The sequence below is a fragment of the Wyeomyia smithii genome, chromosome 3 (genome assembly GCF_029784165.1).
Source record: "Wyeomyia smithii strain HCP4-BCI-WySm-NY-G18 chromosome 3, ASM2978416v1, whole genome shotgun sequence".
NCBI classification, from domain to species: Eukaryota; Metazoa; Arthropoda; class Insecta; order Diptera; family Culicidae; genus Wyeomyia; species Wyeomyia smithii.
This window is the reverse complement of record NC_073696.1, coordinates 135,040,449-135,064,928: the sequence shown is the minus strand read 5'-3', so window position 1 is coordinate 135,064,928 and position 24,480 is coordinate 135,040,449. Positions and strand designations below refer to the sequence as shown.

The 24,480-nt window shown below is 39.2% G+C and overlaps 1 protein-coding gene across 6 annotated transcripts in view; it reads right to left on the bottom strand.

Moving 5' to 3' along the window:
• Positions 1-291: 291 nt before the first annotated feature.
• Positions 292-24,480, bottom strand: part of LOC129732842 (uncharacterized) — a 42,479-nt gene continuing 18,290 nt past the window's right edge. The window contains exons 2-5 of one of the 6 annotated variants that reach the window (XM_055694162.1): positions 21,927-22,305; positions 21,667-21,862; positions 735-935; positions 292-658 (exon numbers count right to left, since the gene is read on the bottom strand). In XM_055694162.1, the coding sequence (XP_055550137.1) occupies positions 572-658; positions 735-935; positions 21,667-21,771 (393 nt within the window). In that variant the 5' untranslated portion in view covers positions 21,772-21,862; positions 21,927-22,305 and the 3' untranslated portion in view covers positions 292-571. The remainder of the gene's footprint in view (positions 659-734; positions 936-21,666; positions 21,863-21,926; positions 22,306-24,480) is intronic. The other 5 variants (XM_055694164.1, XM_055694165.1, XM_055694163.1 and 2 more) reach the window with 5 other exon arrangements.

Genomic DNA, 24,480 nt, shown 5'->3' with positions numbered 1-24,480 from the left:
ACTGCTTAAAAGTAAAGTTTCTTTGTTCAGTAAAACTCAGTATGGGTACTGTGAGAACAACGAATTACATTTTTTCGAATTGAGTAACCGAGAACAATTATTATTTAACAAAATTTCGTTTATAATACAAAGTGCATTGTTTTTTTTTTAAATCGAACTGAAATAATACTCAACACAAATAAGGCATATATATATATATATATATATATATATATATATATATATATATATATATATATATATATATATATATATATATATATATATATATATATATATATATATATATATATATATATATATATATATGTATGTGTGTGTATTCGCATTTTTAAGACTACCAATTTTATGATGTGACTTTCTCGTACAGTCCGCTGGAAATTCGTTCGTGGTGTTACATTATCAGCTTATTGAAGTGTGTGTGTTTCATATTCCAGAATTAAAAACGCCCAGCAGCGAAAAATAAGTTATCTCATAATGTTCGCTTAAATATCATCCTTTACACCAGCTTTTTTAACACGAATGTTTCATCCAGTATCGTACTGAAATGCAAACATGAGCTCAGGATGCGCTATGTGAGCATTTTGAAGAACATAATGGCTAACGCTATATTAATGATTAACACCAACATCACAAGTTGCTGGCGTGAAAACCAATCCTAAAAATAGATACAATCAATAATTATGTTTTATAAGAAAACTTAATAACAATAATTATAATAGTATTCAACTAGCCTTCACTTTTGGACTGACTAGGTATAACAACGGGTTAGCCTTCAAGCGTTCTGATTCATCTATTTGCCGCCTCACTTCCTCTCTCCGTGCAGAACCAAGCATTGAGACTTCTTCTCTACTCATAGTATTCGTAGCGAATGGTAGCTGTTGGACATCTGGTAAAGATTTTTTTCGCTGCAGTGCTGTGTTAACTGGAATTGACTAGAAAAGAATACGTTTGTTATACAACACTCAAATTGATCATAAATTGCGATGTATAAATATATAATTTTCAACAATTTCTCTTTTAAATTTTCTGAAGATCATTGTTACCTTACCTATTTCAAAATGTGAAACCATTTCACTCAATGAGATGCTGAATAATTTCTATTGGAGTATCCAGAACATGTTACTAAGTGAAGAATAATTCTGGAGTACTTCGTGATAAGGTCGTATGTCTGGACGTGAACAAAACGAGTGAGAGATGATTTGTGCTTGTGAAGTACAAGGGATATAACTCTCACTCGTTTTGTTTACGTTTAGAAATACGACCTTATCACAAAGTACTCCAGAATTGAACTTTTATTTCCATGACGGACCAATGTAGTTGTTTTTACGGTAGCACGGTGCCCCGATGGACCGGTATTATAAAACAAATTGTCCATTGACACTCAGTACGGAGCTTGATTCAAAGCCCGCACTTGGATTTGATGGACATTTTTTAGAATAACGGTCCAACGGAACATCGTAGGAGTGCGGCACCGCTGTGCTTGACACCAAACCAAATAAATTCCTCTCTATTTCTAAGTAAACCTAAACCCAATAGTAAAATCTATCTGGGCAATCCACGCAACTTCGTAAATCGATGCTGATCGATCGTTTCCGATTTCGCTGAAACTTTTCACAGTTGTTCTTTTTTTGATAAAGAGGTCATTTTAGGATATCAGTTCTAAATTTACACTCGCGACTGCTGTTTCAAAAGGGCCTATTCAAAGTGGTGACTAAAGGATAAAAATTTCTATAGCAGAAAAAGGGATTGTTTGATATATATAATATATATATATATATATATATATATATATATATATATATATATATATATATATATATATATATATATATATATATATAATATATATATATATATATATATATATATATATATATATATATATATATATATATATATATATATATAATATATATATGTATATATATATATATATATATATATATATATATATATATATATATATATATATATATATATATATATATATATATATATATATATGTATATATATATATATATATATCTATATATATATATATATATATATGTATATATATATATATATATATATATATATATATATATATATATATATATATATATATATATATATATATATATATATATATATATATATATATATATATTTTTTTTTTTTTTTTTTTTTTTTTTTTTTTTTCAGGTGAAGGGGAAATTTGCATCCAAACCCCTGAGGTGACCAACCTCAGGGAGTGTGGGGTTGGTTTGAATCAGTGACCGGACCCACTAAAACCCCTTCAGTCTCCAGCCCATAATACTCCCCGGGACCACCGCTAGGTATTGCTTCGGGGAGCGGCTTTTGTGCTCTGTGCACCCTCTTGGTTCTTTAGGTCTTTTTGCTAACTTAGCTAACTAACCTGGAGACTGGCCGTTAGCTAACACTGGCGTGTCGGTGGTCAACCTGTCGCCTGTTTTGCAATTCTAAAACTATTTGAGAGGCGGCTGTACAAACCGCCCTCCAAATGTTTGGGTCTTTACACATCCTCCGAACTAGGTTGTCCGGAGTGGTGTCTGGCCCGCTCACTACCATCATGTCGCTCCGCGCATGCACAAAACGAGGGCACACGAAGAAGACATGCTCAGCAGTCTCTTCCGCTTCCGCGCACTCGGGACACATGGGGGACCCCGCATGCCCGAATCTGTGTAGATACTGCCTAAAGCAACCATGGCCTGACAGAATCTGTGTCAGATGGAAGTTTACTTCTCCATGGCGCCTCCCGACCCATCCGGATACATCCGGAATAAGTCGATGCGTCCATCTACCCTTCACGGAATTGGACCACTCCTGCTGCCATCTGATCATCGAGAATGATCTTCTGGTACCTCGTATGCCCCTTGTGTCACGTTGATCGAAGCATTCTACGTCCTCCTTAATGGCTATGCTGATAGGCATCATGCCGGACAGGACGCAGATTGCGTCGTATGACACAGTTCGATACGCGCTCGCAACCCTCAGGCACATGAGCCTGTAGGTACTTTCCAACTTACCCCGATGTTTACTAGTACCTAGTGCTTTGGACCACACTGGCCCGCCGTATCTCAGTATGGACGAAGTCACGCTAGCTAGAAGTTTCCGCTTGCTGCCGTACACTGCTGAGCTATTGGACATCATGCGAGATAATGCTGCAATAGCCATTGAAGCCCTCTTACAGGCATATTCGACATGGCTCCCGAAGGCGAGCTTGTCATCGATCATCACCCCCAGCAGCTTCAGGGAGCGCTTAGAGGCGATGGTGCAATTCCCGACACTGATCAACGCCTGTTGCTTCGACTTGCGGTTATTGACAACTGAAATCTCCGTCTTATGATGCGCAAGCTCCAGTTTTTTGGAGCGCATCCAGTCCTAGACGACGCTTATAGAGTGCGAAGCCGTCAACTCAACCTCCTCGATCGACTCGCCGTAGACCTCAAGTGTGATGTCGTCCGCAAACCCAACGATCACAACCCCTTGGGGGAGCTTTAGTTTCAGCACTTCATCGTACATGATATTCCACAGTACCGGGCCCAGGATGGAACCTTGTGGAACCCCTGGGGTAATTGGGACACATTTTTGACCCTCGTCTGTGCTGTAAACTAGCACACGATTCTGGAAATAATTTTCCAGAATCCTGTACAAAGATACCGGAATGTCTAGTTTCCGAAGCGAGTGGGCTATGGAATCCCAGCTAACACTATTGAACGCATTTTTCACGTCCAACGTGACGATTGCGCAATAGCGAATGCCCCATCTTTTACGCTGGAGTGCTACCTCTGCTGTTTTGGTGACGGACAGAATAGCATCCACCGTAGACTTGCCTTTTCGGAAGCCGAACTGGTTACTCGACAGACCGTTTGCACTTTCGGTGTACCTAACCAGTCTATTGAGAATAACCTTCTCGAGCACCTTACCCGCCGTATCGAGCAGACATATCGGTCTGTATGCCGACGGGTCACCAGGTGGTTTCCCTGTCTTCGGCAATAAGACCAGCTTCTGTCGCTTCCATCTCTCTGGGAATGTACAGTCATCCAGGCACTTCTGCATGACTTCCCGGAATAGTCTGGGGGCCTCTTTGATGGCCTTCTTCACAGCCAGATTCGGAATCCCATCCAATCCCGGTGCCTTGCTCACCTTCAGGGAGTTGGCGATCGCGATGAGTTCCTCGTTCGTAACCGTTTCCGCCTCCTCTGCCTCGGCACGGCTAACGCCGTCACTCATATATTGGGTGTTCGGCAGGTTGGCCGACCACCTCTGGTCTGAGTTTGAGATACTGGAACGTCGGTGAAGTGACTCGCCAGCCGGAGGCCAAGGATTTGGCTCGTGGCGTGGAAAGAGTCCCTCTATGATCCGCTCAAGCATCGCTGGTGATTTTTCTGCGGGCGCCATCGCACCCTTAGTCTTGGCCATCACCATCCTATAGGCGTTACCCCACGGGTTAGTGTTGGCACTAGCGCACAGTCTTTCGAAGCACGCACGTTTACTAGCTTTTATTGCTCTCTTAAGCGCCGCTTTTGCGGAACTGAATGCCCCTCGACGATCTTCCCTTTCTTCGTCGGTTCGCGCACGTTGAATCCTTCTTCTCGCTTGAAGACACGCTCTGCGGAGGTCCGCTATCGCGTCGGTCCACCAGTAGACTGGTGGCCTTCCATGCCTAGGCTGGCGGTTCCTAGGCATAGTGGCGTCGCACGCCCGCGAAAGTAATGCAACAAGTTGATCAGCGCTCAGGTTACGAGTTCTGCTCGCCTCGTGTTCTAGTCTAATTGCTTCCGCAAATACCTCTTCGTTGAAGTGTGATATCCTCCAACCGCGAGGAGCTGGAGTGTTAATTCTACTCGCCACATGCGGACTCGTTTTACAGTCTACGCTATAACAGACCGCCAGGTGGTCGCTATGAGTGTAGCCATCGTCTACCCTCCAGTTCGTGATCAATCCTGGACTACAGAATGTCACATCGATGATCGACTCCACGCCGTTTCTACTGAAGGTGCTCTTCAAGCCGACGTTGGCCAGATCTATGTTGAGCTTCGCCAAAGCCTCCAACAAGATCCGGCCTCTCTGGTTTGTGCGTCGACTTCCCCACTCAGTTGCCCATGCGTTGAAGTCGCCCGCCACTACCAACGGTGATAGACCGATCAGCTCCACGGTGGCTCGGTCGATCATCCTTGCGAACTGCTCGGTAGACCAACGAGGCGGAGCATAGCAGCTGCAGTAGTACACTCCGTTCACCTTGGCAACCGCGTATCCTTCGTTTGAAGTTGACACTATCTCTTGAACCGGGAACCTGCTCGTCGTCCATATTGCCGCCATACCGGACCCGTCCGAAATCCAGTTACCGTTTCCGGAAGGAATTCGGTAGGGGTCCGAGATTATGGCGATGTCCGACAACGACTCAGTGACTGCTTGGTATAGCAGTTGCTGAGCCGCGAAGCAGTGGTTCAAATTTAGCTGTGTCACTCTCGCGCCCGTGGCTTGCTAGTCGGCTTACCGGCCGTGCACCTCGGGCCTCCCATTATGTGCTTTGCGTCACGCTTCCCGGCGCACGCCAAGCACTTCGGGGGCTCTCCGCAGTCTTTGCTTTTGTGGCCTGCAGCACCGCACCGCCTGCATAAGGAGCTCCTGTCAGGCCCCTTGCAGCTAAAGGACTTGTGTCCTTGCTCGAAGCATCGAAAGCAGACCTCCGGCGGCTGGTAGATGCTGAGTGGGCACATTGACCAGCCCACTTTGAGCCTCGCTACCTTTAGCGCCTGGTTTGCGTCTACTGACGGAAGCCTGACAGTGGCGGTCTGGGTTCCCACTGGGCCTTTGCGCAGTCGAACTGCCTCTGGTGCCACAACCACTTCGCACTGCTCCTTGAGGGCATCCACGACTTCGCATGCCTCGGTGACTTCGTCCAGGTATTTAAGTTGTAGGGTTACCTGCGACGTGAGTGCCCGAACCTGCACTCTATCTCCAAGCGCCTCTTGGGCCAATGCCCGATAGGCTGGGCCCTTGTTTCTGGCTTCCTTGCGGAGCTCGACGATCATTTCTCCCTTGCGGGATCGGCGGATGCTACGCACATCTGCCCCCAGATCTTTGAGCTTCGCATCGCCTCTCATTGCCTTAAGGACTTCCGAGTACTTTGACTCTTCTGTCTTAAGGATGAGTGCGTCGCCCTTATTTTTAACTTTCTTCGTCGCAGGATTTGTAACCGGGTGCGGTTTTTTGGCCACCACTTTTTGGTTCCTACTCCTTCCCGGAACCGTTACCCACGGGTTACCGGGAGCCTTCTGCTCCTTGGCTGCCACCGTGGGCGTTGCTTGCGCCACTCCTACACCGGTCTGAGGGCTGTTTGCGATTAAACGCTTCTTGGTGCCCCCGGGGGCCGTCTCTCCCGGGGACTGTCGCGTTCGTTTGGCAGCTGGTCCTGCCGCGAAAACCGCCGCAAACGTGCTGGCGTCCGTTTGGACCGACTTCGTCGCCAGCTCGGTCACCTTCGTCTCCTCTTTCTCCGCAGCCGCAGCTTTCATTTCGAGCTCGGCATGCTCCTTTTTCGCAGCATCGACGGAGGACCGAAGCATGTAGAGGGCCTGCTTCAAGTACTTCGTTGTATTGCTGCGACTTTTCGCAAACTCGATTATAGCATCGAGCTGCTCAGACAGGGCCACTACCCTCGGTAGCGTGTCCCGCTGTCTTCCGACCGCCTTTAATAGCTGTGGACCAGCCACCGCGATGTCTTGCGTAGATCCGGTAGGCGTACTGCCTTTACCGTCTTCGCAGGCGACCTTCACTGCATCCGTCTCCACTTTTCTAGGCGGAGACCGCTGGATGCCACCTCGCGCAAATGGGTTTTCCAACCCATCTGCCCCCATCTCCAGAGTTTTGTTTTGTTGCATTTTTGTTTATTGGGTCCCCCTACCAGCCGCTATCCTTATCCATAATGGAGTAGTCGCCTAAATGGTCCCAAGGTAGTCTATGCCGGAGCAGTGAGGCCATGGCTAGGGGCGGCTGCCATAGCGCCTCATGGGCAACTATGACACCCCCGACCGGCGCAAGTCAGGAAAAGACATCTGATCCTACTCCTGCCGGGTTCCCACCAGGCAATGGACTCGGAACGTACTGGAAGGCCTGCCAGGTTTTACGGGACGGAGACCCCTGCACCGGTTGTACTCTCGCCGTTTCAAGCCGTTATCACACGACATTACTAAGGGAGCTCGGCGCAGGTGCCAGCCCAAAATCATGGTACGAAAACGAAATCCGACTCTTATCCTATAGTGATGCGACCAGTTGCCGTAATTGGGAACATTACTGGCATCAGTCCCAATGGGCGGTATAGTGCATTTGGGTGGTGGGAGCGGCACTACTCGCTCCGTCGGAGCTGCTTCCGGCCATACACATAGAAAATCGAAAGCATCTAGAGACAATCGACATTAAAAACATAATCGGATTTGTATCAATAAGCACTTTAACAGTTTTTATATTGGCAGTTACAATTTTTGGGATCATCAAATACCAGCAGTTCGCGAAAACAGGTAATTGCTCGGGACGAGCAATACTTGCGCAAGGAGCAGTTAACGACGAAACCAAATCTCAAAGTTAACCGGCACAGGCCCAGGAATCCGCGGCGTCAGCAGACAACAGGAAATAACTCCAACGTCGGACGGCGAAGCCACAAGCAGGTGTCCAAACGCTAGGTGCACGTTATGTGCTAAGTCAGGGATTTAGGTTATTCGTTAGCTCTCTGTAATTAATTTAACGACAATAAAATCATTCCAGTGTGAACCGTGTTGAAGTGAAGTTCAGTTTTAGTTTTTTTTTTAAATCCCCCGAAGAGTTCCAAATAATTAACTTATATATATATATATATATATATATATATATATATATATATATATATATATATATATATATATATATATATATATATATATATATATATATATATATATATATATATATATATATATATATATATATATATATATATATATATATATATATATATTAACAGTAAATTTATTCTTTTCGCCACCTTAAAAACACCAACTCACGCAAGAAACATTCGGGATCGCCGACACAGAAAAATTACAGTTATTTATCCGTTCCACTTGTAAGAAGAGTGTCTGCAGATTGTAATGACATAACCTAACATCATACAACAACTAAAATCAGTGCGCAAATGTGGCAAATTGTCCAACACTGCAAATGTATTTATTATTTTCGCCATCACTGTACGTCTTCAGTTTACCCATTATCTCTTCTCGAGAGGGCTGCAGTTGATCAGCTATTGAAGGAGTTTTAAAATAATGTTCATCATTTCGAACAATTCGCGGATAACGAAAGTAGCGAAAAATTAAAATATCTCAACGCACATGCTAGAAGAGAACGACGGACAATGTGTATCTGTTTGCTCAAATCAAATTTGCTTATATCGGGTTACTCTATTCCAGTGATAAGGTTGGCGGATAGAACAAAGTAGGAGGTTATAGTCAAGCTTAGGAAAATGACTAGAGAGCGACACTATACTGACGACTTCTCTCTCTTTTCACTCTAAAAGCTTCATGCATGAGCTATTCATGAGAGCTCACATACAGCTACAGCTTACACAAGGCGAAGAAACTGTCTTGTGTTGCGTACGATAGTTCATTCTTGCGCATGTATTTTGTTCGTTCGGACATGACAGCCTAATTTGCTCATTTTGAGGATGTCCTGTTACTGTTGACAGCCTGCTGATCGGCTGCGGCTGTCATCGACTTGCAATTTTTCGTTTCTCCTTTTTTACAGGCCGGTGGTATACTGAATACAAAGCAAACCGTTTCCATTGTTGATATTGTTCCCCACGTAAAAAAACGAGCTTCGCACCATCTCTCTTACTCATCGGCCTTACTGTCGTGAATCATAATCACCTGACATCCCGCTCGGGTTCGTGTTGAAGGATGTCAGAAGATTATAGGCTGTCATTTGCGACAGCTTGGAAATACCAACAGACATATAGAGATGAAAAATAACAGCCCGTTTGGAGTTGCATGTGTGCTGTCGTCAGTTGCTGTCGGACTGTTTACCGAACGTGTGGGGAACAGAGAGAGCTGTGCAATACAATGAGAGCCGGATCAGTTGAAAATTTGCTGTCATTGTCTTGCAGTCATTTTCATAACACTGGTTATAGCTGACACACAACCGCACACACAACACAGTGGGCAAGAGGATAGAAAACTAAAATTACCACATCTTTGATTTTTACTTCCTAAAGTCATTAATTTCAATTTCATCACCCCTCTTTTTTATTAGGTCTCATTGCAACGACTTATCCAGCACATGACTTCCTCCTACCCTCCCCCCGCGAACGATAGTGCTGGCTCGATCTTGTCTCGTAATGTCATTTTTATTTTTTATGCAAAAACGGTACAGCAAGTTTATTTTTACCTTTTGTATTTCTCGTGGGATCCGATTTCGGCACTGCAGCTGGAGGAAGTCGATGAAAAATTACCGAATATCAGCTCTACTGTTCTTATTCTTTTCCATTCCTGGGAAATATTTGATTTGTAGTGATATGAACTGAAGTCCATAGTTGGAATCACTTACCGGAATCGGCGATTCCTTTAATTGCAATCAAGAGAACAAAATTTCAAACGATTCGGGAAAATGTCCGCTTTTGTATTTTGACAGCTGCTTGTTGATGAAATCAAAACGCGCGTCAATGAAGGCAAAAGAAAAGATGGAGAGGTAGGATTAAAAAGAGTAAATGCGTATCCAATCACCTCATTATTTTGATTAAGTTGTTGCCTTATTGAAGAAGATTCACAATTATTTTGGTGTGGTCGATGAAAGAAATTATTATTAGGTATTTAGAAATTCACAGTCCTCTAGCGTCAACTGTACAACTTTGAGAAGCAAGTATGATCAACTCTAGGAAGGGCTACAGAAATCCTAGAGGGGGCTATGACCCCCTGTAGTTACGCTAATGCTTTCTGCTCCCACCATGGCAGGCTCATACTTTCTATTAGTTTCTTCCATTAGTTCACAGACGCTTTTGGTGATATCGCAAATATAATGCCTGTAACCACTGCAACATGGCAATCAAAAAACACGCTCACTTCCTGGAAGGAAGCTAAATAAGGAATGAATTAGTTAGGGGCCATCCACATACCACGTGGACAGCTGTTAGGGGGGGGGGGGTGGTCTAATGTCCACGGTCCATACAATTTTTTTAGAATTTATATGGACAGTTGTCCACGGGGGGGAGGGGGGGTTTTAAAATCGTTAAAAATCTGTCCACGTGGTATGTGGATGGCCCCTTAGCTGTGCTACAGGCTATTGCAAATGATTTACATTACAAGTTATATTTTCTGATGCGGAAGCAAACGCAACTAAGGAAATGGAACAAATGACAAACGGGGTGGGGCTTTTCAATTGCTAGTGAGTATGCGGGTATGAAAACAACCTAGCGGACAAAAGTGCAGGCTACACCGCGAAAACTAATTCGACATAAGTAAACTCGACCAACACGAGCAACTCAGTCTATTTTTTCTCTCCTTTTTTTTTAAGGGGGGATTTGTTAGTAGCTTAAGTATTTATGATAAATATTAGTAAATAATGAGTATGTGTGTCCAATCACAAATGGTGACTTCTCAACACTATTAGAAATTTGTAATTTTCATTGTTAGGATTTGTTTGCTCTCGCAATTAGGACTTATTATTCGTAGGGATTTAACCTACTTGTCAGAAAAGGGGAAGTAAACTCACAACTAACTTAATTGCTAACTTATTGGCTATAAAGAGAGCTTATCGTAGCAATTGAGGATTGCAACGATTTTTGTCGAAAATTGTTAATTGTTTAATTTGACATAGTTTCTAATGGTTCAACACCAGTAAGTCTATGTAATTCGAGTGTACCAAACCAATGAGGACGCTTCAAAATCATTTTTAGAATTTTATTCTGAATCTTTTGGAGCGTTTTCTTCCTTGTTGAACAGCAACTTGACCAGATCGGTACAGCATAAAGCATTGCTGGTCTAAAAATTTGTTTGTAAATCAAAAGTTTGTTCTTTAAACAAAGTTTAGAATTCCTGTTAATGAGAGGATATAAACATCTCGTATATTTGATGCACTTGGCTTGTATACTCTCAATGTGCTCTTTGAAAATAAGTTTTTTATCATAAATTAGTCCCAAGTACTTAACCTTGTCAGACCAACTTAAATTAACCCCATTCATCTTGACAACATGATTACTGTTTGGCTTGAGGAAAGAAGCCCTAGGCTTATGCGGAAAAATTATCATTTGAGTTTTAGAAGCATTGGGAGAGATTTTCCACTTTTGCAAGTAGGAAGAAAAATATCTAAACTTTTCTGCAATCGACTGCATATGACACGAAGACTTTTTCCTGTTACGGAAATGCTTGTGTCATCGCAGAACAATGACTTTGTGCATCCTGGAGGCAAATCAGGAAGATCTGAAGTGAATATGTTGTACAGGACTGGACCCAAGACTGAACCTTGAGGTACACCTGCTCTGACAGGAAATCTATCAGATTTTGAATTCTGATAGACAACCTGCAGAGTTCGATCAGTAAGATAATTTTTTAAAATTTTGATTAGGAAAATTGGAAAATTAAAAGTTTGCAATTTCGCAATCAAACCTTTATGCCAAACACTGTCGAATGCTTTTTCTATGTCTAAAAAAGCAGCTCCAGTGGAATAACCTTCAGATTTGTTAGCTCGTATCATATTAGTAACTCTGAGCAATTGATGAGTTGTGGAATGCCCATGGCGAAATCCAAACTGTTCATTTGCAAAAATTGAATTTTCGTTGATGTGTGACATCATTCTGTTAAGAATAATTCTCTCAAACAGTTTACTTATTGAAGAAAGCAAACTGATTGGTCGATAACTTGAAACTTCAGCTGGGTTCTTATCCGGTTTTAAAATTGGAGTAATTTTTGCATTTTTCCATAATTTGGGAAAATATGCAATTTTGAAGCAGCAATTGAAAATTTTCACTAAAAATTCCATTGTGCTCTCAGGGAGATGTTTGATAAGTATATTAAAGATTCCATCGTCACCAGGTGCTTTCATATTTTTGAAATTTTTAATAATTGATTTAATCTCATTCAAGTTTGTTTCAATTATTTCTGCAGGTAAAAAATTCTGGGAAGAAATTAAATCATATTGACGTGTGACTTCATTTTCAATTGGACTCACAAAATTCAAATTTGAGTCATGAACACTCTCAAACTGCTGAGCAAGTCTTTGAGCCTTTTGTTCATTGGATACAAGAAAACGTTCACCATCTTTCAAAACTGGAATAGGCTTTGGAGGTTTCTTAAGAATCTTCGACAGCTTCCAAAAAGGTTTTGAATATGGTTTCAATTTTTCAACTTTAGTCTCAAAATTTTGATTTCTCAGAAGAGTAAATCTATGTTTAATCTCTTTCTGTAAATCTTTATAAATAGTTTTCATAACAGGGTCACGAGAACGTTGATATTGACGTCTGCGGACATTTTTCAAACGAATTAGAAGTTGAAGATTTTCGTCAATTATTGGTGAATCAAATTTCACTTGAGCCTTTGGAACAGAATAATTCCTGGCATCAACAATTACACATTTTAATGCTTCCAAAGTGGAATCAATATTCACTTCGTTTTGCAAATCAAGCTCATTATTGAAATTTCTCTCAATATGAGTTTTGTATCTTTCCCAATTAGCCTTGTTATAATTAAAAACAGAGCTCATAGGGTTTAAAACTGATTCATGTGATAAAGAAAAAGTTATTGGAAGATGGTCAGAATCAAAGTCAGCATGTGTGATCAAATTACTGCATACATGACTTTGATCTGTTAGCACCAAATCAATTGTTGAAGGGTTTCTTACAGAAGAAAAGCATGTGGGACTGACTATTCGGAGACAAAATAGAATAGTATCCTGAAGAACAATCATTGAATAAAATTTTGCCATTAGAATTACTTTGAGAATTATTCCATGAACGATGTTTAGCGTTAAAATCGCCGATTATAAAAAATTTCGAACGATTTCTGGTGAGTTTTTGTAAATCACCTTTAAAATAATTTTTGTGCTCGCGTGTGCATTGAAATGGTAAATATGCTGCGCAATAAATAAAATCCCAAGTTCAGTTTGAACTTCAATTCCCAAAGTTTCAATAACTTTCGTCTCAAGATGGGGAAGAGCACGATGTTTGATTCGGCGATGAATAACAATGGCAACTCCACCGCCGGAACCCTGAATCCTATCATATCTATAAACCACGTAATTGGGATCATATTTTAATTTTATGTTAGGTTTCAAAAATGTTTCAGTAATAATTGCAATATGCACATTATTTACTGTTAAAAAATTAAAAAGCTCATTCTCATTGGCCTTCAATGAGCGAGCATTCCAATTAAATATTTTAATTGCTTTATTTAAAATCATTGCTACATTTTAAATTAGAAACAATTTTAATAGTAAAATTTGTGCCTATTTGAATGGCTTCAAACATTGATTTTGCCTGCAACATGGCGTTCAAAAGATCGAACATTGCCTGTTGCAAAAAAGAAAGTTTACCTGCCGTAATAGGCCCCAGGCAGTTGATATTAGAAAAAATATTTTCGGCAGCAATATTAGCTGGAGTAATAGGTGTACAATTATTTTCTAGCGTGTTTTGCTTACCCATATTAACGGTCATTTTCGAACTACCAACACTAGGCGGTATAATGGTCGAACTACCTGTAACCTGTGCATAAGTTAAACGGGTATGCAAAGGAGTAGGTAAATTATGCGTCACGCTTGGAGAATTATGCGTCGGTACGCTTGGAGAATTTTGTTTTGAAGTTGGTTTTAATTGAGAAATTGAATTTTGTTTACCTTGCCTTGCCTTAACAATTGCTAAACGGACTGGGCATTGGTAAAAATTTGACATATGGTTGCCGTTACAATTCGCACAGCGAAAATTTTTACTCTCTTTCACAGGACATGTGTCCTTTTTGTGAGAAGAGTCTCCACAATTAAGACATTTTTGGTCCATGTTACAGAATTTGGAACCATGGCCATAACGTTGGCAAGGACGGCATTGGGTGATATGCTTTTCACCTCCGTCATACTTCCTATAAATTTCCCACTTTACACGCACATTATACAAAGCATGTGCTTTTTCAAAAAATTTTAAGTTGTTAACCTCATTGCGGTTAAAATGAATTAAATAATTAACAAGGGAAATTCCAGTTCTCTGACTGTTATCGCCTCGTGTTTTTTGTTTCATTAGAATTACTTGGGTAGGGGCTATGCCAAGTAATTCTGTTAAAGTAAGTTTGATCTCATCAACGGTTTGATCGTTGGTGAGACCTTTCAATACGACCTTGAACGGCTTGGCGCTCTTCGTGTCATATGTAAAAAATTTATACAGCTTTTCAGTTAAATACTGAATAAGACGATTACGACCCTTTATAGAGTCGGCTAATAAGCGGCATTCGCCTCTACGACCAATTTGATAGGTAACTTTAACGTCAGAAACAAACGTTGAAAGTTCCTTTTTGAAAATATTGAATTCGGAAGAAATAGTTACCACAATAGGTGGAACTTTTTCCTTTTTTAAAGAATTTACATTTTGTATAGTTTCATTACTCATAACTTCCATTTCACCAGCTTCTTGCTCAGGCAAAATATCAAAAGGATTGTCACTACAGACACTCGAAGTGTCAGAAAGAGATGCCTCTCTTTTCCTCCCCGCAGCGATGCGAGGTTTCTTTTTCCGTCCAGCCATTTCAGGTGATACGAAAAAAGTTAAAACAAATGTTAAACTCAAAAGTAGGCAGTCTTGAGAAAGACTGATGGAAAATAACTTTCAGGTAGTCTTTAAAAGACACACTGACAAAACACAAACTTTGAAGCTATAGGCAGTCAAAGACCAGTCCGCAAGCAACCGAAAAAACGTCTGATCTGTAGGACAGTTCAAGACGCACTGTATTTTTTCTCTCCTAATTTCTTTTCCTCTTCTGTCATGCTCAACAAACAAACTGTAAAAAGAACCGCGGATAGCTCTGCTGTGTACATATTGTGCGTAATTTCCATACATGTGAGAAAGTGCACCATAGATCATTGTCTCTCATGAGATAGATTTCAGATGCCACCGCGGTACTTTCTGGCAGCCAGATACACATTGTCCGTCGTTCTCTTCTAGCATGTGCGTTGAGATTTTTTAATTTTTCGCTACTTTCGTTATCCGCGAATTGTTCGAAATGATGAACATTATTTTAAAACTCCTTCAATAGCTGATCAACTGCAGCCTCTCGAGAAGAGATAATGGGTAAACTGAAGACGTACAGTGATGGCGAAAATAATAAATACATTTGCAGTGTTGGACAATTTCCCATATTTGCGCACTGATTTTAGTTGTTGTATGATGTTAGGTTATGTCATTACAATCTGCAGACACTCTTCTTACAAGTGGAACGGATAAATAACTGTAATTTTTCTGTGTCGGCGATCCCGAATGTTTCTTGCGTGAGTTAGTGTTTTTAAGGTGGCGAAAAGAATAAATTTACTATTAATATATATATATATATATATATATATATATATATATATATATATATATATATATATATATATATATATATATATATATATATATATATATATATATATATATATATATATATATATATATATATATCTGGCTGCCAGAAAGTACCGCGGTGGCATCTGAAATCTATCTCATGAGAGACAATGATCTATGGTGCACTTTCTCACATGTATGGAAATTACGCACAATATGTACACAGCAGAGCTATCCGCGGTTCTTTTTACAGTTTGTTTGTTGAGCATGACAGAAGAGGAAAAGAAATTAGGAGAGAAAAAATACAGTGCGTCTTGAACTGTCCTACAGATCAGACGTTTTTTCGGTTGCTTGCGGACTGGTCTTTGACTGCCTATAGCTTCAAAGTTTGTGTTTTGTCAGTGTGTCTTTTAAAGACTACCTGAAAGTTATTTTCCATCAGTCTTTCTCAAGACTGCCTACTTTTGAGTTTAACATTTGTTTTAACTTTTTTCGTATCACCTGAAATGGCTGGACGGAAAAAGAAACCTCGCATCGCTGCGGGGAGGAAAAGAGAGGCATCTCTTTCTGACACTTCGAGTGTCTGTAGTGACAATCCTTTTGATATTTTGCCTGAGCAAGAAGCTGGTGAAATGGAAGTTATGAGTAATGAAACTATACAAAATGTAAATTCTTTAAAAAAGTAAAAAGTTCCACCTATTGTGGTAACTGTTTCTTCCGAATTCAATATTTTCAAAAAGGAACTTTCAACGTTTGTTTCTGACGTTAAAGTTACCTATCAAATTGGTCGTAGAGGCGAATGCCGCTTATTAGCCGACTCTATAAAGGGTCGTAATCGTCTTATTCAGTATTTAACTGAAAAGATGTATAAATTTTTTACATATGACACGAAGAGCGCCAAGCCGTTCAAGGTCGTATTGAAAGGTCTCACCAACGATCAAACCGTTGATGAGATCAAACTTACTTTAACAGAATTACTTGGCATAGCCCCTACCCAAGTAATTCTAATGAAACAAAAAACACGAGGCGATAACAGTCAGAGAACTGGAATTTCCCTTGTTAATTATTTAATTCATTTTAACCGCAATGAGGTTAACAACTTAAAATTTTTTGAAAAAGCACATGCTTTGTATAATGTGCGTGTAAAGTGGGAAATTTATAGGAAGTATGACGGAGGTGAAAAGCATATCACCCAATGCCGTACTTGCCAACGTTATGGCCATGGTTCCAAATTCTGTAACATGGACCAAAAATGTCTTAATTGTGGAGACTCTTCTCACAAAAAGGACACATGTCCTGTGAAAGAGAGTAAAAATTTTCGCTGTGCGAATTGTAACGGCAACCATATGTCAAATTTTTACCAATGCCCAGTCCGTTTAGCAATTGTTAAGGCAAGGCAAGGTAAACAAAATTCAATTTCTCAATTAAAACCAACTTCAAAACAAAATTCTCCAAGCGTACCAGTGACGCATAATTTACCTACTCCTTTGCATACCCGTTTAACTTATGCACAGGTTACAGGTAGTTCGACCATTATACCGCCTAGTGTTGGTAGTTCGAAAATGACCGTTAATATGGGTAAGCAAAACACGCTAGAAAATAATTGTACACCTATTACTCCAGCTAATATTGCTGCCGAAAATATTTTTTCTAATATCAACTGCCTGGGGCCTATTACGGCAGGTAAACTTTCTTTTTTGCAACAGGCAATGTTCGATCTTTTGAACGCCATGTTGCAGGCAAAATCAATGTTTGAAGCCATTCAAATAGGCACAAATTTTACTATTAAAATTGTTTCTAATTTAAAATTTAGCAATGATTTTAAATAAAGCAATTAAAATATTTAATTGGAATGCTCGCTCATTGAAGGCCAATGAGAATGAGCTTTTTAATTTTTTAACAGTAAATAATGTGCATATTGCAATTGTTACTGAAACATTTTTGAAACCTAACATAAAATTAAAATATGATCCCAATTACGTGGTTTATAGATATGATAGGATTCAGGGTTCCGGCGGTGGAGTTGCCATTGTTATTCATCGCCGAATCAAACATCGTGCTCTTCCCCATCTTGAGACGAAAGTTATTGAAACTTTGGGAATTGAAGTTCAAACTGAACTTGGGGTTAATTATATTAATTATTTTAAAGGTGATTTACAAAAACTCACCAGAAATCGTTCGATATTTTTTATAATCGGCGATTTTAACGCTAAACATCGTTCATGGAATAATTCTCAAAGTAATTCTAATGGCAAAATTTTATTCAATGATTGTTTTTCAGGATACTATTCTATTTTGTCTCCGAATAGTCCTACATGCTTTTCTTCTGTAAGAAACCCTTCCACTATTGATTTGGTGCTAACAGATCAAAGTCATGTATGTAGTGATTTGATCACACATGCTGACTTTGATTCTGACCATCTTCCAATAACTTTTTCTTTATCACATGAATCAGTTTTAAACCCTATGAGCTCTGTTTTTAATTATAACAAGGCTAATTGGGAAAGATACAAAACTCATATTGAGAGAAATTTCAATAATGAGCTTGATTTGCAAAACGAAGTGAATATTGATTCCACTTTGGAAGCATTAAAATGTGTAATTGTTGATGCCAGGAATTATTCTGTTCCAAAGGCTCAAGTGAAATTTGATTCACCAATAATTGACGAAAATCTTCAACTTCTAATTCATTTGAAAAATGTCCGCAGACGTCAATATCAACGTTCTCGTGACCCTGTTTTTAAAACTATTTATAAAGATTTACAGAAAGAGATTAAACATAGATTTACTCTTCTGAGAAATCAAAATTTTGAGACTAAAGTTGAAAAATTGAAACCATATTCAAAACCTTTTTGGAAGCTGTCGAAGATTCTTAAGAAACCTTCAAAGCCTATTCCAGTTTTGAAAGATGGTGAACGTTTTCTTGTATCCAATGAACAAAAGGCTCAAAGACTTGCTCAGCAGTTTGAGAGTGTTCATGACTCAAATTTGAATTTTGTGAGTCCAATTGAAAATGAAGTCACACGTCAATATGATTTAATTTCTTCCCAGAATTTTTTACCTGCAGAAATAATTGAAACAAACTTGAATGAGATTAAATCAATTATTAAAAATTTCAAAAATATGAAAGCACCTGGTGACGATGGAATCTTTAATATACTTATCAAACATCTCCCTGAGAGCACAATGGAATTTTTAGTGAAAATTTTCAATTGCTGCTTCAAAATTGCATATTTTCCCAAATTATGGAAAAATGCAAAAATTACTCCAATTTTAAAACCGGATAAGAACCCAGCTGAAGTTTCAAGTTATCGACCAATCAGTTTGCTTTCTTCAATAAGTAAACTGTTTGAGAGAATTATTCTTAACAGAATGATGTCACACATCAACGAAAATTCAATTTTTGCAAATGAACAGTTTGGATTTCGCCATGGGCATTCCACAACTCATCAATTGCTCAGAGTTACTAATATGATACGAGCTAACAAATCTGAAGGTTATTCCACTGGAGCTGCTTTTTTAGACATAGAAAAAGCATTCGACAGTGTTTGGCATAAAGGTTTGATTGCGAAATTGCAAACTTTTAATTTTCCAATTTTCCTAATCAAAATTTTAAAAAATTATCTTACTGATCGAACTCTGCAGGTTGTCTATCAGAATTCAAAATCTGATAGATTTCCTGTCAGAGCAGGTGTACCTCAAGGTTCAGTCTTGGGTCCAGTCCTGTACAACATATTCACTTCAGATCTTCCTGATTTGCCTCCAGGATGCACAAAGTCATTGTTCTGCGATGACACAAGCATTTCCGTAACAGGAAAAAGTCTTCGTGTCATATGCAGTCGATTGCAGAAAAGTTTAGATATTTTTTCTTCCTACTTGCAAAAGTGGAAAATCTCTCCCAATGCTTCTAAAACTCAAATGATAATTTTTCCGCATAAGCCTAGGGCTTCTTTCCTCAAGCCAAACAGTAATCATGTTGTCAAGATGAATGGGGTTAATTTAAGTTGGTCTGACAAGGTTAAGTACTTGGGACTAATTTATGATAAAAAACTTATTTTCAAAGAGCACATTGAGAGTATACAAGCCAAGTGCATCAAATATACGAGATGTTTATATCCTCTCATTAACAGGAATTCTAAACTTTGTTTAAAGAACAAACTTTTAATTTACAAACAAATTTTTAGACCAGCAATGCTTTATGCTGTACCGATCTGGTCAAGTTGCTGTTCAACAAGGAAGAAAACGCTCCAAAAGATTCAGAATAAAATTCTAAAAATGATTTTGAAGCGTCCTCATTGGTTTGGTACACTCGAATTACATAGACTTACTGGTGTTGAACCATTAGAAACTATGTCAAATAAAATAATTAACAATTTTCGACAAAAATCGTTGCAATCCTCAATTGCTACGATAAGCTCTCTTTATAGCCAATAAGTTAGCAATTAAGTTAGTTGTGAGTTTACTTCCCCTTTTCTGACAAGTAGGTTAAATCCCTACGAATAATAAGTCCTAATTGCGAGAGCAAACATATCCTAACAATGAAAATTACAAATTTCTAATAGTGTTGAGAAGTCACCATTTGTGATTGGACACACATACTCATTATTTACTAATATTTATCATAAATACTTAAGCTACTAACAAATCCCCCCCTTAAAAAAAGGAGAGAAAAAATAGACTGAGTTGCTCGTGTTGGTCGAGTTTACTTATGTCGAATTAGTTTACGCGGTGTAGCCTGCACTTTTGTCCGCTAGGTTGTTTTCATACCCGCATACTCACTAGCAATTGAAAAGCCCCACCCCGTTTGTCATTTGTTCCATTTCCTTAGTTGCGTTTGCTTCCGCATCAGAAAATATAACTTGTAATGTAAATCATTTGCAATAGCCTGTAGCACAGCTAAGGGGCCATCCACATACCACGTGGACAGATTTTTAACGATTTTAAAATGACATTACGAGACAAGATCGAGCCAGCACTATCGTTCGCGGGGGGAGGGTAGGAGGAAGTCATGTGCTGGATAAGTCGTTGCAATGAGACCTAATAAAAAAGAGGGGTGATGAAATTGAAATTAATGACTTTAGGAAGTAAAAATCAAAGATGTGGTTATTTTAGTTTTCTCTCCTCTTGCCCACTGTGTTGTGTGTTAATGAACAATAGCTCGGCATTGGCGGCACGTCAATAATGCGGTTGTGTGTCAGCTATAACCAGTGTTATGAAAATGACTGCAAGACAATGACAGCAAATTTTCAACTGATCCGGCTCTCATTGTATTGCACAGCTCTCTCTGTTCCCCACACGTTCGGTAAACAGTTCGACAGCAACTGACGACAGCACACATGCAACTCCAAACGGGCTGTTATTTTTCATCTCTATATGTCTGTTGGTATTTCCAAGCTGTCGCAAATGACAGCCTATAATCTTCTGACATCCTTCAACACGAACCCGAGCGGGATGTCAGGTGATTATGATTCACGACAGTAAGGCCGATGAGTAAGAGAGATGGTGCGAAGCTCGTTTTTTTACGTGGGGAACAATATCAACAATGGAAACGGTTTGCTTTGTATTCAGTATGCCACCGGCCTGTGAAAAAGGAGAAACGAAAAATTGCAAGTCGATGACAGCCGCAGCCGATCAGCAGGCTGTCAACAGTAACAGGACATCCTCAAAATGAGCAAATTAGGCTGTCATGTCCGAACGAACAAAATACATGCGCAAGAATGAGCTATCGTACGCAACACAAGACAGTTTCTTTGCCTTGTGTAAGCTGTAGCTGTATGTGAGCTCTCATGAATAGCTCATGCATGAAGCTTTTAGAGTGAAAAGAGAGAGAAGTCGTCAGTATAGTGTCGCTCTCTAGTCATTTTCCTAAGCTTGACTATAACCTCCTACTTTGTTCTATCCGCCAACCTTATCACTGGAATAGAGTAACCCGATATAAGCAAATTTGGGACAAATCACAAAAAAATATGCGAGAATTGAATCGACCATTTTTGATTGCATGAAACTGCACACGTATTTAACTTATGCATCTGAGTATAGAGATTGTTATATACAAAAATAGAACATTGCATGAATCACCTATTGTTTTTTGTTAAAAAATAAATGAAAAAGAAATAGTCACCTCTACGGGTGGAGTATCTATCCAGCTCTCGGAAGCTCTTCGCGCTAGTAAAGCCGGAGAATACAACAGATAATCCTCATCATCTTCTTCGAGATACCACGGCATTCTGTATTATTATATTGTATTATTTATTTTATTCACATACAGGTGTTTTCGTTTTGTTCGTAGCTCCTCTATTTACGGCACTGGGCACCAGCTAGAAAGCCAAACGCACTTTTTGTAGCAAACTACAGTGTATCAGCAACGCACTTGATATTTACCGAAATTTGGCGTGTAGCAAATGGCAGAATGGGGATGTATCAAACTGTTCCAAATTTCACGCGGGGAGTTCTGCATAAAACTTTTTTGTAGTTTAAGCGTCGTCGCTTTTATCTATTCTAGTTGATAACTATCCAAAAATTACTTTCAGTACTGCAGCTGATGTAAAATGGTGAACTGCTTTTCAATATGGAAACTTCTTTTGTTTGGTTTTTTTATGTTAATGGTCTTTTTTTTTTTTTTTTTGACTACCTGCTATTCTATTCGAGCAATTTTCGCTGGAACCAGGCCGCTTCAGCAAGAATTACTCAATTTACATTAATTCACACCATTTTTTTCATCGTAGCCGTGTGTGTTGTGTTAGTGTTTTTTGGACAGCTACTGTGAATTGTGTGATTTAAGCCGGATTATATCAAACCATGTTGATGTGTATATGTAGGGTAATCACTCCATTATTCATCTCAACAGCTTGGTGCACCTATATTCATCTTATTTCTCTCATTTGTCCAATTTACTGCCAAATTTCTACAAATTTTTGAAAGTATATCTATTTGCTTCTCGATTTTCTCAAGTGGCTGAAAGTTTTACATTGAAAATATGGTAAAATTTGACGATAAATTGAGCAAAAAGGCGTGATGAGATGAATATAGGAGCGGTTACCCTATATAGATCATTTTACGAACTGACAGGTGACACGGATCCTGTTGATGATGATGTTGCTTTTACGTGTGTTATGTCAGCGGTTCCGGGCTTTCTTTAAAAATTTCATTCATGAATTGAGTTCAGAAACGACTCGCAAAATGGTCTATTTTACTTTAGAGGTTCTCAGTATTTTATAATGAGCAAAATCATCTCACATGACCTGAAAATATGCAAAAATTTAATCGACCATTTTTGATTTAAATGAAACTTTGCACACGTATCTGACTTAGCATTTGAACTTAGAATTGAGCATTTTTCACAGATGAAGAGATTTTTTAGACCCATGAGATATCTTTTAAAAGGCGGATGCGTTTTGGGATAGGTTTTATTCAAAGCATTGTAGTAGCTCAAAATTTTTTGGTTGTATAGAAAAACTTTCTGTTAATGAGTTGTAGGGATTTAATAACACCTTGTAAGAAAATATACACTGAGAAAAAAATTTCTTTGACTGAAAAAATTGAAAATAAACACTAAATTTCAATTTCCAAAAAAAGTTGAATTTTACTATATGCCCAATTTATACAAACTGGATTGCAATTCAGATTAATCTCTGAATAGTTCCAGTGTGCAAATTTTTAAGAATAATTGTTGTACTCAAATTAAAGTTTGAATGTCAGGTAATACCACATGCCATCACCCGCCGGGAATGGGTTGAAAACATGGCGCTTGATTCGGTCTGATCGCACGCCGATCATCTCAAAATCACTTTCCACCGTCCTTTGTCTTCAGTGCAATAGATATTTTTGGCGGTTTTATCGATACAACTGGAACAGAATCTTCAGCCACATGCTAACGTATCACGTGCGCCAAACCAGCAAAGACATAGTACACTGTGATTTCCTTAAGCGGACATTACACGAAGCAAATATTTGCTATTTTTGGTACGAATTTTATTTGCACAAAATAAAATCCGTACCAAAAATAGCAAATTTTGCTTCGTCTAATACCTGCTTTACAGTCCGATGACTTCATACCAGGCGAGACGTACGATGCAACGAAAAAAAAACACCACGACCGGCACCGTTCTGTTTTACAAATTTTAAAACCTATGTTGCACAAATTTTCGAACATCGTGTTCAGATCGCGTGTCGTCTCAACATGTTTATGTGCATCTTATATTTGGGCATGCTAGTAGCAAACGGTGAACTATGATGGAAATCGCGCGCTCGTTCAACAAAAACGTAGAATTTTCACACGGCGTGCACATGTGGGCATGTTTTGCAGAAGACTGATGGTAGCTAAAGTATGTCCATCATTTTATCAATCCAACGACATATTGACTATTGTGATCGCGCGCATCGTTCACGGTTACGGAATAAAATTTGACGACAAATCCAACCAAACGATCTTCACTTCAAAGCGAAAAAGAAAAACAAACAGTTCACTCAACCAAAATGAACCTCACGAAACACTTTTTCACTGACACTGACCGATGCCTTGACAATCTTCGTTAACTGATAAACTGATTTTGTTGTCTTGCTTCCATCGCATGAAATATAAAGAGGTGTTTTGACAGTTCACTTCAATGCAAAAAGCGGGAAGGGAGAACTCTGAAAGGATTGTAAAAAACCGTTTATGGATGCTTTTTTCCACTTTCACTCAAGAGTGTCAACAAATATCAATCCCTTTTTGTGATCCATCATGTGGTTACATCAGTATTACTGTTTGAAATATTTCATTCAACGTTACCACTTGGTTTTAGTTTCCGCGGAATGTATCTCGATATAGTGCGGTAAGATGTAGTCCTACGTCAAAAAATAGAAAAATATCTCTTTTTGACGTGGGACTACGTCTTTGTTTACTATACTGGGATGCATTTTATAAAATTGGAAAAGAAACTGGCAAATGTTGCGT